General features: G+C 38.1%; 1 protein-coding gene and 1 long non-coding RNA gene across 4 annotated transcripts; both read right to left on the bottom strand.

Annotated features, from left to right (window-relative positions):
• Positions 1-416: 416 nt before the first annotated feature.
• SPATA1 (spermatogenesis associated 1) lies at positions 417-19,229 on the bottom strand. Of its 3 annotated transcripts, none has more exons than XM_068689669.1 (13): positions 18,106-19,229; positions 17,248-17,354; positions 13,224-13,341; positions 11,140-11,193; positions 10,720-11,044; positions 10,365-10,613; positions 7,646-7,790; positions 7,438-7,498; positions 6,394-6,511; positions 5,411-5,575; positions 3,395-3,564; positions 1,683-1,781; positions 417-727 (listed from the first exon to the last, which is right to left on the bottom strand). In XM_068689669.1, exons 1-13 carry the CDS (start codon positions 18,139-18,141, stop codon positions 623-625), a joined length of 1,752 nt encoding a protein of 583 aa, XP_068545770.1. In that variant the 5' UTR covers positions 18,142-19,229; the 3' UTR covers positions 417-622. The 3 variants fall into 3 exon arrangements, with proteins under 3 accessions (XP_068545770.1, XP_068545771.1, XP_068545773.1); XM_068689670.1 differs by having other exon boundaries at positions 5,411-5,536; XM_068689672.1 differs by lacking the exon at positions 5,411-5,575.
• Positions 3,702-5,274, bottom strand: LOC137859994 (uncharacterized). The gene is made up of 2 exons (XR_011098704.1): positions 5,034-5,274; positions 3,702-4,899 (listed from the first exon to the last, which is right to left on the bottom strand). It is a non-coding gene; the product is annotated as an uncharacterized lncRNA (long non-coding RNA).
• Positions 19,230-19,329: the final 100 nt, after the last annotated feature.

Here is a 19,329-nt window from a genome sequence, read left to right as displayed (position 1 = left end):
CTTGCATCTTCTACTAATTATAGAATAAAGCTAATGTTGATGCAACTTTCTTGGGAGGGAGGAAACAAAACTAACTAGATATGGAAAAAAAATCTCTAGTTCTTTCATAATTAATAAAGGTAATAATACACCAATTTATAGATAAGTATACTTATAATGACAAAAATAGACTTCAGTAAATAGCTAAATAAAAATTACTTTTGCTAGAGTTCTAAAAAAGATGCATTTTAATCATTTATCAAAAAATTAAATAGCTGCTCCAACAATCTGAACGGGAGGTTTTAGATTATGGGCTTACCTGCTTAATAGGTATTTTGTTAATGAAGAAACATCAGCATACTGAAATTGCATGATTCACTAATTTGCACTTTTAAAATAACTTAGTGAAATGTTTATCAGCTATTTGAACATACAGATTAACTTAGTTTGGTTTTACTAACAGATTTAAAAAGTGATATGCAGTCCCTTAGTGGGCTAGTATACAAATTCCACACTTACACAGTTAATGTCTTTTTATAAGAGAACTTTAAGAACATATAAACAAATGCTCTGAATTTCCAAGTTTCTATATACATTATAGGACTTCTATAGACCTTACAGATGTTACAGTTGAGTCATCCTCTTAAATACCTGATTTCCCAGACTGGAGAATTAAAGCTGAATGAATCTTCTTCTGTGTCAGTTCTGCTCTCAGTGCTCGTAAATCAGATGCTGCCTGCTTTCTCATCTGCAGAAGAACCAGTCATTTAAGGAATTGTAATTTAATGAAGCTTTTGGAGTTGACATGCATATGAATTTATATAACTAAGATTGAATTTTATACAGGATTGCTGAATACACGATACATCTTTCATCTTTGAAATCTTACATGTCTAATTAGATAACATAGTTCTAGCACTATGCCTTGGTGCTTTTAAGAGACAACCATGGAATTCATTGTTCTTTTCATTCCTTGTTATACAATGGAGGAAGTGTACCCACCCTAGGTTAGACAGTAAACAGAATCATGGGCAATCTGTTTGATGCAGAAGACTCAGGTTTCAAACATTCATAGCTATTCGTAGTCTATCCAGTGTGAAGGCCTGTATCATCACCTTCCTTTCTAAGGAAGCCACAGGTAGCAATGGTATGGAATAAAGCAGGTGAAGAGAACTGCTGTCTGCTAGGAGAACCATTCCCTCCTTTTTTTTCCTTTATACCTTTTTTCTTTTTTTCTTAGCTATGGTGTGCAACTCACCAGTATCTCACCCAGTATGCTCCTTCAATTACTATCAGAGTGGAATAGGAATTTCATGAAATAAGATTGCAACATAGTACCTTGAAAATGTAAGTAAGTACTTGAATGCCATACATTCAAAAATCATCTTATGAACTAATTCTCTGGAGTAATTTGGCTCAATTGCTAAATTATGATAACTAATACCATGAAACTTGAAAATAAGAACTGTACAACAAATGTATTTTGAACACCTGGAGGTGTTCGAGACCAGGTTGGATGATGCCCTGGGCAGCCTGATCTAGTGGGCAGCAGCCTTGAACATGGCAGGGGCTTGGAATGAGATGATCTTTAAGGTCATTTCTAACCCAAGCGATTCTATGATTTAAATTATCTAATATTTAGAAAGATAATCTTGTACCATGTAAGATTTTGACACTTTATAACTAGGATAAATGCAGAGTACCTTAATTTCTATTATGAGCTTCATTTTTGTATCATCCAGCTTCCTCCTCAGTTGATCGAGTTCATGCTGCACTCTAGTAATCTGGATGATTTTGTTATTCTGTATGAAACAACAACAAAAACTTTAGTTGAGCATTAAGATACCTCTTCATTCATTCAGTATTACTTCACCACTCAGAAACAATTCTCTAAACTCTTCCCAGCTCTTCGACTCTCTTCCAGTCTTCAGTGCTTACCTGGCATCTCGTTCTGCAAACAGTCTGCTCCCCAACAGAGGGCAGCTCTCCTCAACAACCATCCAGCCCTTCCACTTCCCCTAGGTGTGGAAGTTCTTCCACTCCCTCTTTGGGAAGTTGAGGTCCAGATCCGATCTCCTGAGTTAACATGAAGTTGTTTTGCAATTAACTTTTACAACGACCCCCCACATAAAATAAAAAGGCACGCTTCAAATATATATAATTTTTTTTCCTCACAGACTTAGCATCACTTTCTCCCCTAGGCAGTACACTTACTTGTTGATAAGATTGCTACACCACAGAGACCCTAGCTTCCTGGTTGAAACCACAGAGAAAACGTGGAAAGGTACACAGTCACAAAGAAAAAAAGCAGGCTGGGCAGTCGGACCAGCTGGGGGCTCCGGAGGAATGACCCGTCATTGCATTCAGTCACCAGCGTGGACAAAGCTGGTGGAGGACAGAGCTCAGCAGCAGCAGGATCTGCTCCCTGGAGTCCCAGCGCCCAGCTTTTCCTGCCTGACTGGCCAGCAGCAATTCCTCACCTCACTTGTGATGGGTGGAGATCACAGTTCTCCTTAATGAGCCTCATAGCTCATTAAGTCCTGGCTCTCATCTGTGCATGCTAGCCAACACATAACTGCTGTATGCATTTGAAGTTATGCACATCCTTTGTACAGAGGCGCCTTGTGCCCTGCCAAGGAGGTCTAAAAACCCTGACACCCAAAAAGAAGCATTGACATACTTGAACATAGCTCGTAATAGAAATGTAACATGAACACTTCATATTCGTATATTTTAGATATATTATCTCAAATAATCCACATTTGTATATAATGTACAATCTTAGATTGCCTCCCCCCTTTCAGATACAAGCATAAGACACTACATGTACTTCCACCAGCTTATAAATTTCGTAGTCTAGCTTCAGATTCGCAACTAGACTTGCTTCTATGAATACATTTAAAAAAAACAGCAGCTGTAACTATTGGGAAGGGTGTTTTCCCCTTTTATCTTTTTTTTTTTTTAATTCCTCTTTGAACTTCCCCTAATTTGACACCAACAATGTAACACAAGACTCAGTTGCACAATAATTCAGGTGTAACCACTCCTAGAGTTTCAGAGGTGCCTCTTCCCCAAAAACAATTAGAATTCATCACCTCTGTACGTGAAATTTTAGATGAGAATAAGGTAGAACTGAACAATTCATTAATCATACGAAACAAAAGGGGAGTTTGTAATGAGAAGGTATTGTACAAACACAAAGCTGAAAGATTACAATCCTTAGACTCAAGCATTTCTTCAGTCTTTTTGAGAAGAATGGAATGTGGTAATTCTGTAGTGGCCACACCTTGGATTATTGAGAGATATTTGGCTATTAAAGCTAGTTTAGAAGTCATCGATGATGAATTTGTTACTTTCATTTATGTTTTATACAAAAAAAAGTAAATTGTGTTAAAAAAATAGTTTAGGTACATACCTTCAAGTTTGTCTTACTGTTCAGTTGTTTTCGGCTATCTCTGGCTTCTAATTGCAAGAGTAATTTCTGGTGGTAAAACTCCAAATCTTGTTGCAGTTTGTTTAAAACATCCTCCAGTGAAGCAGTAGCCTTCTTAGTTTCAAAGTATTTCTTTTTCCATTCCTCACGAACTACAAAGGAAAACAGTAATACAGTTTGGTCTCATTCATCTTATTCTAAGGTCTGTTGAAGACAGTAATGATGATACTGATCTCACAAGACTCATTTGGCCAATGCACACATTAAACATTAGCAGTAGGTTTCTTAAAAAAAAAAATCACGAAAATCTTTTTCAAATGACATTCTCTATACATGCAGTAGAATTTTCACACAATCACCTGCAGCATAAGGTTCTCTCTGTCTACTGAGACAAAACACGAGGTCCAAACCCCAAATTTCATTTGGCCAGGCAGTTCTGCAGCCTTCAGCTGCACAGGTGCTCCAGACCTGTTAAGGCTGGTGCTCACCAGTCCGAAGTCCACAGCCTCCTTGTAGCAACAGCATTAATGTCTTTATGCAGAATCTGAGCTCTGCACAGCCAGAAATTTTGATCAGAAGTCCCAAGATCATGAGAAACACTTACTTAAAATTTAACCATGATTCCTTGAGCTATGTTGTTATGCTAGTGGCTGGCATATATATATCCCATATGTGGTGTGGCAGTCTTATTGCCACATACATTTGTTACTCTGTGATGTGTCTTAAAATATGCCTGAAAAAAGGAATAATTTAAGAAAGCAAGATAACTCTTTCTTAAAAACTCACTCCCCCCCCCCCCCCCCCAAAAAAAAAAAAAAAAAGAAAAGCCCAGCTACTGGAGCACTATACAGCATGTAACCAAGAGTGACCATCAGCACAGCAATCTTACGATGAAATTAAATATGGACTATTGCTGGGCCTCCAGAATATGCTCTTCCCTTCATACCTCTGGAAGAAGCATGTTTGTGAATGCATTCACTTCTGAAATTGTACAGTCTCATTAAAATAATTCAGAGGTACAAATACTCCTGAAAGAACCTGCAGAAGCTGTTCAAATTCTTGTGAAATAACCTTTTATTTACCTAACTGAACAGCATATTTCAAGACAACATAAGAGCAGTTCAGGACTTAATCTCAGCAGGGTAACATAGCTTGCGTTGCAGCTCCACGCTACTGCAGATTCACTCCTTCAAGTGGCCAAGTTCCCTTTTTAAAATACAACTTCACTCCACTGCAGAGCATAGCGTAGCCGTGCCCTCAGAGAATAACTGAAAGAATTGGCATGTCTTCTCCTTTTGACAAAGCTACAGATAATAGTTGAGATTGCCAGTGATTCAGCTCTATTTATGTACAAAGAGTGCTCTCAAAATGTCAATGTAATTAAATCTCATCTCTGTATAAATGGAATGTGACATCAGGAGGATAGCTTAAGTATAAACTTGAAAATAATTTTACAAAGAAAATCTGAGTGAGATTTCAATTAAATGCTCCCTTTGTTAAAAAACAAGGTTTGTCAAGCTTGCCATGAAAGGCTTATAACTTCCATGCCATGTGCTGAATTATTAGATATTATTAAAAATAAAAAATACAATGCTGGCAATTGGAACATAAGCCCTGTCACCACAGTAAAACCTCAGTAAGCACCAACTATAGGCAATTTTAGAGTATGTCAATTGTCTCAAGGCTCAAACAGCAAAATGGCCAGTAATAGCTCTTTGGGTGCTGTATATACACAGGAAAAAACTTGGACAGTTTATAAAAGCCAGCATACTTTTAGACTTACAAAACTGCCCCCCCCCTCCCCCCCCCCCAGAAAAAAAAAAGTAGGAGACTTTTCAACCTTTCTACCATATTATTACACAAATAAGTCTTCTCAGAGCTACTGCTTAGCCAACTGCACCCTCTGTAATTAAGCTCACTGACAAAGAGACAAACATTTTCACATTAGTTTCAGTGTTTCTCAATCATTCCAAACTCCAAAATAAATTAAAAATGTACCATGGTATCTCCTCAGCTTATTTTGTTCCAGTAGCCCTTTCGCTTTTTTGACAAGTTCTTCTCTATTTTTTTCCATGTGCCTTCTGTCTTTCTTCATTTGTTCCAATTGTTCTACCATCTTGTTTTCTAAAGATATTATAATTATATTTATCAAGCATCTGGATACTGTAAGTAGGAAGGATCAATCAAAATTTTTGTAATGCACCCATCATAAATCATGCCAAGAACTCTGTCAGAACAGGCAGTAGAAATTCTTCTATTTTAATAAACTATTCTGACTTTTTTCAGAATATAAACTATTCCTGACTTTTGGAAATGGCTGACACATTAGAAGAAAATGAGAATCCCAGCATGCATCCAGGCATTTATACACACACACAAACAAGTAAACACACTTTTAAATGCCTAGGCAGCATGTCAGTAAAATCAGCTTCAGAATCTATTCAGATGTATATAGCATAAACTGAAAACTCTTGCAACATCAAGCCACAAAAGCCTCCAGAGGATTTCTTCTTGCTTCAAAATACTTTGTGATATAAATCTTTCTTTAAACTATAGGCGTCAATAAGCCTATATAGGTGTTAATAAGCCTGTAATACTTCCAACTTTTAACTAGACTGTAACAAGTCAGTCACCTCCCTTTTCACTATTCTGCTACACACTAGCTGAGGATCCTCTGCAAGTTAGCATCTTTGCTTCATTCTCACGTGAGCCAACAGTATTTCCCCCTAAATTCCCTCCTTATCTCCTTCCACACCCAAGTCCATGAGATCAATCTAGCAATGGGAACTTCTGCCATACTCTATGAACAACTCAGGCAACATTAGATGCCTGCAATTTTCCAAATACAAATTAAATTTTTTAACAATCCTGGGAATAAATATACGTACAAATTCTTTCATAGAAGTATTTCTGTCTTCATCAACTGTTCAGTCTTGATTAAATGTTAACTCCCCATGCATTTCTTGGAAGCACATACTTACTTTCTGCCTGAAATGCAGGAACCTGAGCTGGGTTTACAGAAAGTGACAGAAAAGGTGGACCAGGAGGTGAAATATATTCTTTTGGACAAGTAGAATTGTTTTGCTTGTTCTGATCTACCTAGAGGGTCAAAAGACAAAACTACAAGTACATAATTTATAATCCTGAACAGTCACATTAAACATGCTTTGAAAGTGGTCTGAGTGAATGGGGAGGATGTATTGGAACTCTGAATATAATCTCTGTTATTCATTACAAACTTCCAAACAGATGGACATCTGCAAACTGCATCAGAACACTGAAATTGCAGAGGACAATACATGGACCAAAAGACAGACTATTGCTAAATATTCTTGTCCATGTCTGTAACTCCACAGACTACTGACACTCCCATGTAAGACCAAGAATGACCGGCCTGAAAACTGCTGTCAGGCTCATTGGTTAACAAAATCTGGATTGCTCATTTCTAAACCAAAGTTTATAATAGCTCACAGATGACAGTAGTGACAGTGGTTACCCTGTATGACTGCATGTGGGTGCTCTGTCTTCCTAACCATGTTCTTATTCAGATACTATGACTATACCGTATGTATGTTTTAAATTTTTTTTTTTTTTTCTCGGAAGTTTTGCTTGAGATTAGGATTTATCCCATATAAGACTAAGATTTATCCCATAGGAAATACGAAATTATAAAAACATCACTGATACAGCCAATACAATGCTGCTGTCAAGAACTTGTAAAAAATAAATTTAAAAAGGCTAATGTTAATAAGACTGAAATAGATACAACATACATAATTCCTATTAAATGATAACCAGAGGTATAACTTCTGATTTATCATTGTGTAGATATACAGCTGATTTATCATTAGCAAATCTCCAAAGCAGCATTGCATAAATTAACTTTGCTCAATTACTCTAAAATCTACATTGCATGTTTCGTATTTCTAATGAGTTACCTGTCTTACAAAATTAGTCAGTTTCTAGGTGGAGGACTGTATTTATTGCTCCACATTAAAAAGAATATGCTACCCTGAAAAACATACCTGATTATCCAGTTTTTCACCAGGACCAGTTACAGACTTGCTAGTTCTGTACTGCAGCAAACTAAAGAGAAATTCAAAGAAGCAAGTGAAAATTCATGCAATTATACTATTTTATTTTTCCATTTTCTTTCATTTATTTGAAGTATGTAAAATAAGGTTTTTGTTATTATTATTATCCATTCTTTTATCAGAATTACCATTTACTAACCTTTGGTTTCTGTGTATATATTCTGTGGTTTGGTCTTCTAATATTTCAAGATTTCCAGAATCCCGTGTTCTGTCTCTTTTTAGTTTGGTATCTTTTTTGCGGTCATTATTTTCCATGTTTGTAACTAGGAGTTTGGTGTTTAGTTCTGTGACAGGATAATGATGATCAAAATACACAGATTACACTCACAAGATTTACACTTTTTTTGACTGTCAACACCTGAACTTTCCAGCCTGTATTAGAAATTCAGTGAGTCAATACAATAAATAGGATTACATCTGGGGTAATGAAAGGTTTTCTGAATAACAGAGGAAAGAAATAAGGGGGAAAAAATCTACCTCTGTTTCACGAATTTGTATCTAACTAATTCTGGTAACGAGTAGAGGAAACATGACAACAGGTAATGAGATCATTTAATTATTTCTCCTTTTCTAAAATAATTCTCTAACATTTTCCGCCTTTGAGATCCTGAAGATCTCCTACAAACTGGAGCCAGCAAAGAAAGTGACAGCAAAATGTTTTGCATTTGAACGTTATCTCCTTTAAATTATATAGACTAAGCGTTTCAAAAGAAAACTGATGACAGAATTTGCCTGTACTTTAAATTACAAAATTCTACATCCTTCATCATTCAAAATAAAATTCTGGAAAACTTCTCAATTGTACAAATATGCCCATATATATGCATATATGTATTATATATATTATATTAGATATACATATATGTGGTCTCAGGCTTCAGTTAACATGATGATAGAGGGACAAAGCTAGTTTTGACAGATTATTAATGGAAACTGAAATTACGGAAAAGTCATCTGTGAAGGCTTTTCTGGTACACTCTTCAGACACATCTAAGATCACAATATAGAATCATAGAATATCCTGAGTTGGAAGGGACCCTTAAGGATCATCAAGTCCAACTCTTGACACCGCACAGGTCTACCCAAAAGTTCAGACCATGTGACTAAGTGCACAGTCCAATCTCTTCTTAAATTCAGACAGGCTCGGTGCAGTGACCACTTCCCTGGGGAGCCTGTTCCAGTGTGCAACCACCCTCTCTGTGAAGAACCCCCTCCTGATGTCAAGCCTAAATTTCCCCTGCCTCAGCTTAACCCCGTTCCTGCGGGTCCTGTCGCTGGTGTTAATGGAGAAAAGGTCTCCTGCCTCTCGACACCCCCTTACGAGGAAGTTGTAGACTGTGATGAGGTCTCCCCTCAGCCTCCTCTTCTCCAGGCTGAACAGGCCCAGTGCCCTCAGCCGTTCCTCGTACGTCTTCCCCTCCAGGCCTTTCACCATCTTCGTAGCCCTCCTCTGGACACTCTCCAACAGTTTCATGTCCTTTTTATACTGTGGTGCCCAGAACTGCACACAGTACTCGAGGTGAGGCCTCACCAGCGCAGAGTAGAGCGGGACAATCACCTCCCTTGACCTACTAGCGATGCCGTGCTTGATGCACCCCAGGACACGGTTGGCCCTCCTGGCTGCCAGGGCACACTGCTGGCTCATATTCAACTTGCTGTCTACCACGACCCCCAGATCCCTCTCTTCTAGGCTGTTCTCCAGCGTCTCATCGCCCAGTCTGTACGTGCAGCCAGGGTTTCCCCGTCCCAGGTGCAGGACCCGGCACTTGCTCTTATTGAACTTCATGCGGTTGGTGATCGCCCAGCTCTCCAACCTATCCAGATCACTCTGCAAGGTCTTTCCACCCTCATTCGAGTCCACAACTTTTGTTTTTTTACTCAAAGTACTGGATATCCAGAAAATCAATAAGGTGCCCATATGTATGAAAAAATGAATATTGCCTCATTTAATAATTCCTCATTAGAAATTTGCAGTAGAACAAGGGTCATCCCCTTTACAATGAATGTAAAATTATACTCAAATATTAAGATTTGTCTTTCAAAAGTATTTCCTGAAAAACATTTTATGTTATCATTTTGATGCTAATTTAACAGTGGTCAATCCAATTTAAATGCTTCAGTCATTTCTTTATTTGTAATTACTAGAAATTTAGGAATATTAAGAACACTAGAGAACTGTTCAGGACTTGGCCCCCAGTATCCCTAAGATAATTCATTGTAAAGGAAGTAGTAGTTAACAGATGTCTTTCAAACTACATTTTCTATTTTGGCACAGAATTATTAGCTAGTTTGTGTGTTCTTTAAACCTCTCCATTCTTTTCTAACAGTTTCACTGTAATCTGTTCAAAGAATTCTCTTACCTCTCAGTTTTAGGAATGCTACTGTTCAATAGTACATAAATAAATCAGCAGTATATAGGAAGGAGGGGAGGAAGCACTTTCTTTTCATTAGTAATGTAGGTATGCATAAGATAACCATGGAAGTTGAAGTGAATAAATTGCATTCCCCAATTTCCTGATCTTTTTTTTTTTCATTTAAAATTGATGTTGAATTATGGGATCCTTATCTTCCAATCTTTACAGCAGCTGCTCAGTAATTTGCTTCCATATAAATAAGATCAGACAAAGGCATTGACTATATTAAAGTGCTTCCCTACAACAGTACATAATTATAATGAATGACTCATCCAAAGTAAAAACTATGGTTCTTTGAAAGATATTATTTTAAAAATTAGAATACTGTTCTAACAGCAATATTCCAACTTACGTTGCAACTACAGATTTTTTTTAAACTTAGCTTTACTCTGCCAACTTTCTAAAAATCTTGGCTTAGCACCAAGACGACAATGAACAGTGTACCTTTTTGGTATTTCATGCGATTTTGGTGTGGTTGGTTAGTCTGGCGTTGTTCATCACTGTGGTTTATGTGAAGAGTAAGAGCATTTCCCTTGGCTTTGTCATTCCTCTTCGGAGTATTATGCTCTTCTTGATCTTTGCTATGGTGGTTTTGCTGGGATTTCTGTAACAGCATATAGCTCTTTCCAGTCCCTCGATCTGCAGAATTTGAATGACTTGGTGTGAAGAGAGATCCACTGGATCCATTTTGATCTGCATAATAATTGATTTGAGAAAAAAAATATTATTTTATTGTAAATGTTAACCGTAATAGTTATTTTACTCCATCACTCTTCTTTGCGATCTTTGTTAAACTTACCTTTCACTCTGAACTGTGTCTGTTTTAATGCAGTCCTGTTGTAGTCTTGCTCATGATTTGTTTTCAAAACTGGAACAGATTCTTTCTCAGTCCACTCTGCAGGACTGTGCAGTTCCTTATTTTCTAGCTGATGACTGCTCTGTATGCTTTCTAAAAATGGTCTGCTTTTTTCACTTTGCTGGGGAAGATTGGGTAGTCTCGATCCATGACCATACCTATTAGCTTCCGCATTAAAGTGGCATCTTTGTTTAGTTGATGATGATAACGGATAAACATCTTCAAAGTATTCCACTCCAGGTAATAAATATAATTCAGGATACAGTGCCTAAAATATGCAGTATATTAACCAGACACAAAAGAAGAAACTACCAACATAAAAAGCTTCTGAAAATGATAGCTTAAAAGCCATAAAATACATACATAAGGGGGAGCAAATGACTTCAGTTCTAGTTCTGTTTCTTGCTTTGCTTTTACCTTAGAAGATAAAGAACAGAAGTGTAAACAGTAAAATACTTTCTTAACAATAATGTTATCACTTAATTTATGTATTCTATCATCATCTTTACATACATTTTTCTTCTGTAATAGCTTGATGGGGAAGAAGGAACGTAGAATGCTGTTCTATTTTCCAACATAGCACTGAAACTACTTTGTCTATTTTTCAAAATTTAAATCAGACACACAAAAGTATATGGATGTACTGAATACACTTCTTTATCCTTTGCACTTTCTCCTATGGTTCAAAGGACCTGATCTAACAATCACAGCAGAACAAAATCTTACACTGCCTTTGCCAGAAGTTGCTTCAAGTCAAATCTGAATAGAGATGACGAGTCTAACATAATTTTCTCTATTAATCTAACAAAACATCGCAAAATATTTGATGTATATAGAGAAAAAAAATCTATGACTGTCCTATGTCATCTAGTACTTACTGTCTTGCTATTCTTTTTGTGATATACACTTTCAGATTTCAACAGTCATCCTAAAATACAAAATCTACGATAATCAATGTATATTTGAAAGATGTGTTCCAGTAGAAAATAATAATAATCTGAGTTCACATTTAAGTAATGAAATTGGAGTAAACATGGGGCCAAAAGCTGCTCTCAATAATGGCCACACAATGACATCGATTCACACTTAGAGACATGGGCTATGTAAAAGAAAAGGAAGAGCAAATGAACTTGGTTTTGGTTTGTTTTTCATTTAAAGACCCTCACTTGCAAGCAGGCTACAGCTCTTAGTACTGTTTACATTGTCAATGTTGTGAAACAGGACACTGAGAAAAAAAAAACAAACTCAACAAATATTTGGTCATGGAGATTTAATTCAATTAGGTTACCATGACCCTAAACAACAAATAAACGAGTTATTTGCTTGCTTACATTACCCTTTATCACAAAATACACATCAAGCAACACTAAATCTCCCAATTAAAATTATATCTTTGTTTCTAAAAATCTTCACTTGTATCTACTAATGTATTTCATCTACTATTAAACACAAAATACTTTATTCCTGCTATTCTCAAGGGAGCTGGAAATTTTATCCATTTACCTCAGAACTATCAGTGGGGAAGAAAATCTACCATCTCACTATCATCCAGTTAAAAACATCTATTTTTTTTTTTGAAGACTTGCATATCTTGTCAGATTTAGATTGCATCACAGTCTTTAAATTCCTGTCTATGTTTCTCTACCTGCTTTTCCTAGTTTTCTGCACAGGTAATTTTAGTGATATTGTCTACAAATGAAATAAAAAACAACACCAATTTTCTGCCTTGTATTTGGAAATCCATGAAAAACAGGAGAAAAAAGTCTTATGTATACCACTTAAATCTTTGTCTGTTACACAAATGCACTTTCAATCAGTCTGATTTTCAGATTTATTTAATCTTTATAGTGTGTAAGATAGTTAAGTATATAGAGAATCAGACCAAGGAACAGTTATGATTCAGAGATGCAGTTTTTTGATTACATAAACCTCCTCAGGCTCTATTACTGGACTGATTCATGGAACAGAAATGTACATCAGAGAAGCTTTCATTCAGAGACTGATCTTTAAAGGCTATTGGACATGTCACAGCAGGACCATTTACAGGAATTCTGGCTTACTCAGCCCCCAATGCAAATTCTTCAAGTGCCATACTCCTAATCATGTCCTGACAATAATGACCTCAGGGGATTTTTTTAATGCAACTAGAATTGTCATATTTAATTTACTGTCCTATCAAAGCTTGCATCTTTCCACTGAATGGCAACTAATTACACCTGACGCTTTAAAGGACATTTCTAATATACCTATCCAGCCGTGCATTTGTATTTGGGGAAGTAGATGTTCTGACAAGAGCTCCTTCTCCAACATGATTCAAAACAAATACTAAGTGTGTGCCTAAATTCATCTCTATTTTCTTGTGATATTTTTAAATCCACAAGGACTAGATCTGTAGTTTGTATTATAAAGCAGAAGAGCACTAAAGAATAATAAAAAAATCAACTTACCACTGCTAGTTTTTTCCCAATGCATTTTAGAAATTTGAATTTATCTGCAACTGCAACTCCACCCAGGTATTCTCCAAGCTTCTCTCGTAGCACTCTTAATGTGATGTGAGGAGACACCCTAGAATGTTGTTATTCATTAATACATCTGCAAGATCAAATAACGTTGGCTAGTTAGTAAGAGGGGGAAGATTATGCTATATAAATGCTGGCTTGCATGGCAAGAATGAACAAAAAAGGGAACTATGAACTATTTCCTGGAATGGAACCCAGTTACAGATAGGTCAGAGATTTTTGGTGTGGTAGAGTCAGAACATTGTATCACACTATGGCAGACCGCATTACAAAGGTTGCCTAACATTAGGCAGCAATATTTATGTTTTAGGAATCCCAAACAAAGGGAGAATATGAAAGTACCTGAAATTTGAAAAAGACTCTTGCTCATCTGCAGATGAATGACATAATTCATGTACAATTACGTTGGAAACTACAGTCATGCATTTCCATCTAGGTGACAGAGTTTCAGAGAGCCAGGCCAGGACTGTAGAACATACTCCTTCAAGCAGTAAGGAGACTTCATCACGCTCTACTTTTAACTGCCAAGCACATTCCTTTGGTTTTGTTTTCTCAAACACAAATTTGTAAGCAGGGTGTGTGCATGCGTACATGCAAATGTGTTTTAAATCAAAACCAAATACTGTAGTGTGAACATTTTTACCATAGTTTGGGGATGAGAGAGCTGACACAAACATGAATGACATCGTTTAATCTGCTTCTGGAAAGCATGCAAATATCAAAGTCATAAGCTCAGTATAAAAATCATCATAGACTAAAGCATCTCCGCAGAATAAAATCGAATGTGCAAGAGTCACACAAAAGCTCTGTATCTCAACATAAGCTGTTCTGATTGCTCCTATGCTGTCATTTAAAATAAACCAGGGAACAAACTCAGGCCTGAGACTGTTAATCACCCACGCTGCTTAAGTGTAAGTACACTACCTCACAGGGTTTTGGCCCAGGCCAGCTATCACTCTTCAAACAATGCACAGACATAGCTTGGGGTATAGCACATGCCATTCTCGGTAACTAGTATGGACAAGGTCATGCTGTCCCTTCAACTTGGGCAGGTCTTCACCATTAACCTAAAAGGGTTTGCACACTCACATGGCCTCATATGCCTTCATTTCATACCCCAGATACGTGAAATACTCCCATTTTTTTCTGATAAAAACTGTATTTCAGTGGGCTATAATGCTTTCCTTGCATTATTTCACACACTTGGGACTTAGAGGACCCTCCTCCCTAAGGTCGTAATTCTGCCTTGGGGAAAGGCATGGGACAGAGAGATACCGAAGCCAAGCAGTGTGCGGAGTCGACACGTCTAGGCCTCGCTGCTTGGTCCCTGAGCATTTAGCTTCTGTTTATTTCTTTGCCATATGCTTTTTGCCCACACTTGCTACAGATGTTAGTCCTAATGTCATCCATTTATTTCAAGTGTATAAAGAAATACGTGAAAGATGGATACATAATTCAATATACATCCTTCCAGGGTCTTATCTGATAAGAGAGATGATCTGTAATTCAACTATATCTCATTCACCATAATTTTTTCAAGCTTATGCCACAGAGAAGGCACAGAGAAGTCCCTTGAACTGTTTTCTGAAACCCAATAAATGCAAGCTTTTTCAGAAGCAATTCTAAAACTGCACGTCCTTCACACCCTTCCAAACCAGCAAAGAAATTTGAATCTAAGGTACATATGAGCATCAGGGAAAACATCTATGTAACTATGAGGATGTATCACGGGAGAAAATCATTTAGGTACACAGAACCTGAAATGCACAACAGAAATTTATCTGAAAATTGTTTGCTAGAGCAGCTGCTAGGACCATATAATAACATATTCCTTGGTTGTTGCCACGGGCCAACAGAAGACTAGTCACATCCAGTCATTCGCTTCAGGGTGTTCCTTTAAAAGTAATGCAAACTAGAGTTCATTGCAGCAATATCATCTTGAAGTAACAAAAGTATGGGTTCTGTGGTGAGGAATGAGGAGTAAATAAAAGATCACAAGAGGCTGAGAAATCAAGTTCATGGGAACAAGAACCCAGGGCTGCAGATGATTACGTACTTAATATTTTCCTCTAATTTCATGATTAATGGAAGTGGCCTGTATTTACATCGAGGAATCCTTTGTTCAGCTGACTCACAGAGTACTAGGACTGCCAAGCTGGCTGAATGGTGCTATCAACAACATCCAGACACGGTTAGTAGCAGCAAGGCTGCTGTTCACTCAGGTTAAAATAAGAGAAGATTCTTAAAATGTATTTTGTTTTTAAAGACAGTGATACACTGGCCCAGTGTTAGTTAATGTTAACGCGCTGCAACACTGCATAGCACCCACAGAATAATTAATTACCTAACACTCATTAGCAAGCAAAAATTACCCATCCAGGCATGGAATAATAGAATCACAGAATGGTTTGGGTTGGAAGGGACCATTAAAGATTATATAGTGCAACTCCTCTGACATGGGCAGGGACACCTTTCACTAGATCACGTTGCCCGAAGTCCTTACCAGATTGACCGCCCACAATTTCTTTGGGCAACCTGTTCCAGTCCCTCACCATCTTCACTGTGAAGAATTTCTTCCTAGTATCTATTTAAATCTGCCCTCTTTAAGTTTAAAACCATTACCCCTTGTCCTATCAATACAGGCTCTGGTAAAAAGCCTTTCCTGATCTTAAAAGACCCCGTTAAGTACTGAAAGGCTGTAATAAGGTCTCCCCAGAGCCTTCTCCTTTCCAGGCTGAACAACCTCAACTATCTCCACCTGTCTTCACAGGAGAGGTGCCTGAGCCCGCTGATCATTTCTATGTCCCTTCTCTGGATGCACTCTAACAGATGCATGTCTTTCTTGAGCTCTAAACCCATTGCAATTGGTAAGAATCCTAATTTATGTTGATGTCTCAGAACTGAGCCTTAGCAAAATAAACTTACACCTGAGAGCAACAGGCAGTGACTGATGTCCAGTAATATGAAACAATTTAAAGTTACCATCCAGCTATGTATTTTGCACCTCTGCTGGTGACAAGTACAGCAAACAGAATAGATGCATGAACTTACTTTATCTGGTTTTGTGCAGTCTTTCAAAAACAACAAAAAAAAGCTGCAAGAACGAATACATTCTTCCATAAATGCTTATATCCTGCTGCTGTCAATTTTTTCAGCTACATGATATATTGTCTTATGGGGACAATACAAGCATAAATTTAAGTAAGTTAAAACCTACAGTTTAAGCTGACAAGTTTTGCACAGAAGCAAATGAGATGCATATAAAACCCCAGTTTCAACACACATCTTTACATTTTTTTTTTTCTGTAAATTCTTACCTTACCAAATCCACACAGGTTTTGTGAGTCAAGCATCTAGGTGTATGAACCAAACTTCTAAAGTTATCAAAGATAAAAACTGCAGCTCTCTGTGCCAAGTTTGGCCCTTTGGGTAGTCTTCCACAAAGTGCTGACAGCTACCTGAGAGCCCACATAGCATGTGTTGTAGACAACCTTTCAGAAATATTGTAGAAGAAGAAAGAAGATATGCTGGCAATTGCATGGACATAATGTTTCTGTTTTAGATTTATGGCTCAGTGACAGGCTTTCCCATTTTCATTGAGCCATTCTATCTCAAAGTTGGCCCACTGTGGAAAAGAATTGAAGATTTTCATAATCAGGCTCAAGGAAACAGAAAAAATATGACTGTGATTTTATAACATGAATCGTTCTGCAGCAATACTAGCAGTGCTCTGGAAGTGCGTTACAGTGGTTCAGATCAAGGGCGGCACTGGCCTGATACAGCCCAAAGAGACATGGGCACCACTTACCCTCCGGAGATGATTAGAGAAGAATATTTTCTGACAGATATAATTATGCAACAGCTAGACTAAATGACTGAAGGACAATATTAAGGTGCTACCAGGTAAGTATTTTATAGGTGTTATCACATTTGGGCCTAAGACTATACTCACCTTATAAATCCAGCTGAGATGAACTTGCTAGTAAGAGCCACAGGAACTGTATTCAGCTTGAAGTTCCACACTTCCTCTGGGACATAAAAAACATGGAGCTCCACCAGCTAAATAAAGAACAGATTATCATAACAATTTGTGATTGAATGCCAGCTGACAGCATAGAAATAAATCACATCAGAACAAGCTCAACAATTGAAATGAGCAAAAAGAGAGCCTGTGCTCCCTGCTGTATGTCAGTGCGTTAGCAACAGATATAGCTTAAGAAAAAACAGTAATTCCTCTGGAGCATATGTCATGCATACAAGAATACTTCAGCTAAAAGCCTACCTTGTTTCACCTCCCAAGAACTGCTAAGCCATAAAAGCTTGATGCAAACATAGCAGAAAGCACAAGCAAGAAAATAATATCAAAGTATTTCTGACAGTCAATAATATGAATGACCTTGGAGCACAGAAGTGCACTTGGAAACATCTACAACAAGAAAAGCTAAGCCTGCTCTGAATAGTTTACTAAGACTGTGTTCGAACCAGTGGTCACTGTGGGACTCATCATGCCGAGGTCTTGTTATTGTTAGTGGATATCAAATGGTATTGACAAGGATGATACACACTTCTGAAAAGCACTGCCAGTAACTGGAAGCCATGCAAATAAAGCTGTATTAAGTATTTCTTCAATTGTTTAGATACTAAATATAAACTAGAAAAGCAGAATTTTTATACATACTAGGCTAAATGTACATTCTTCCTCTCAGATCTCCTAGATGCAGTACAGTGGCAGTTACTTTAACGTTTTTTTTTTAAATTTTTATTTAAAAAATATAAAAAAATTGCTATGCAAAAGTATATAAACTCTCACCTGGGATGTCTGAGGTCTCATTTGACTGAATGACATACCGGTCGCTGTACGTGATCACAGTGAGTGCCAGATGGGCTTTCTAATATTCTTTTTGATTGAAACATTATTTGAGAATGAGTTTCATGACAATCTGTCACTGAAGAAGTTACTCTATTAATTTCCTTTATTATCTTCTTTCCATTTATGGAAGTCTCAGAGCTGTCACTGTGCTGTCTCCCAGCTCGCTGTAGACAAACAGACTCTGCCACACCTTTCTACACAAGCAGTGTCACCTAAGTAACTTGGTGACTTGCTAAATCACTGCCTTGCAGCTCCAACAGAGCTGCCCTGGAGTACTTCCTCTTAACACTTCTGTCTTTCCATAGAAGTATTTCAGCTGTATATAACTTTCTGCGTGTTTTTTTTTCTGTGAACCTAAAGACCCAAAATGGGATTCTTGCAGGGTCTGGACTTATCTTTGACAAAGGGACAGTTGTTATGAGCTGACGTCAAGACACCCATGCATGGCACATTCCACATTGCACTACCCAAACACAGCACGCCATGGAAACTTGGTGGTGGCAGGCAACCGCATCAGAGAAACCCTTCCATAAACTACCTGTGCTCTGCCCTAACACTGCTATGGGAGCAATGAGCTCTCAGCAATGGCCTGACTAGACCTTCCCATCACTTCTCCTCGGTTACTCCCAAGCAAAGATGAGGCAGGTTACAGCCCAAGTTCCTCCCTGTATTCCGTACACATAGGCAAGACATCGCACTTTGTACCGCTATGTGCCACCTGTGCCATTCCAGGCTTGGTGGTCACTCCTGGGTGCTCTCTGCAGAGAATATTGAGCTCCTCCTAGACTGTAGTCAAGAGCCAAACAAATTCACAAAAGTAAAGCTAACAACATTTGTTAGTTCTAAACATCAGTTTCGAGCTAGTATTTGGCTTGATACTATCACTAAGACTTGCCACCTTAGAACGAACATTACTTTCTCATAGAATCCACTGTACACGTAAATAGTAAGTATGTATATTTTGTTTGTTTGCTTCCCGGACCGCAGGGTCTCTCCGCAGACACCCGGACACCCCACCGACGCCGCCCCAGCCGCACAGGCCGGACTGGCGGTGGTCCCCGAAGGGGTGCGGCTGGCACCCAGCTCCCCTGCGGGCCCCGAGCCGGCCCCCGGCACCCTGCGAGCTGCCCCCGCTGCTTCTCGCTCCCCACCCCGCGGCTGCCG

Source organism: Anas acuta, chromosome 8, assembly GCF_963932015.1.
Source record: "Anas acuta chromosome 8, bAnaAcu1.1, whole genome shotgun sequence".
Taxonomy (NCBI): Eukaryota; Metazoa; Chordata; class Aves; order Anseriformes; family Anatidae; genus Anas; species Anas acuta.
The sequence above is the reverse complement of the archived record's forward strand: the minus strand, read 5'-3'. Positions and strand labels throughout refer to the sequence as shown.

Excerpts from the sequence above, each read along its gene's own strand:
- SPATA1 (XM_068689669.1), bottom strand. The coding sequence starts at position 18,141 with ATGTCATTCAGTCAAATGAGACCTCAGACATCCCAG. Across the intron at positions 13,342-17,247 it reads ATCTCAGCTGGATTTATAAG|GGTGTCTCCTCACATCACAT; the intron begins GTGAGTATAGTC and ends ACAACATTCTAG. Across the intron at positions 5,576-6,393 it reads TCCTGCATTTCAGGCAGAAA|TATCCAGATGCTTGATAAAT; the intron begins GTAAGTATGTGC and ends TCCTACTTACAG.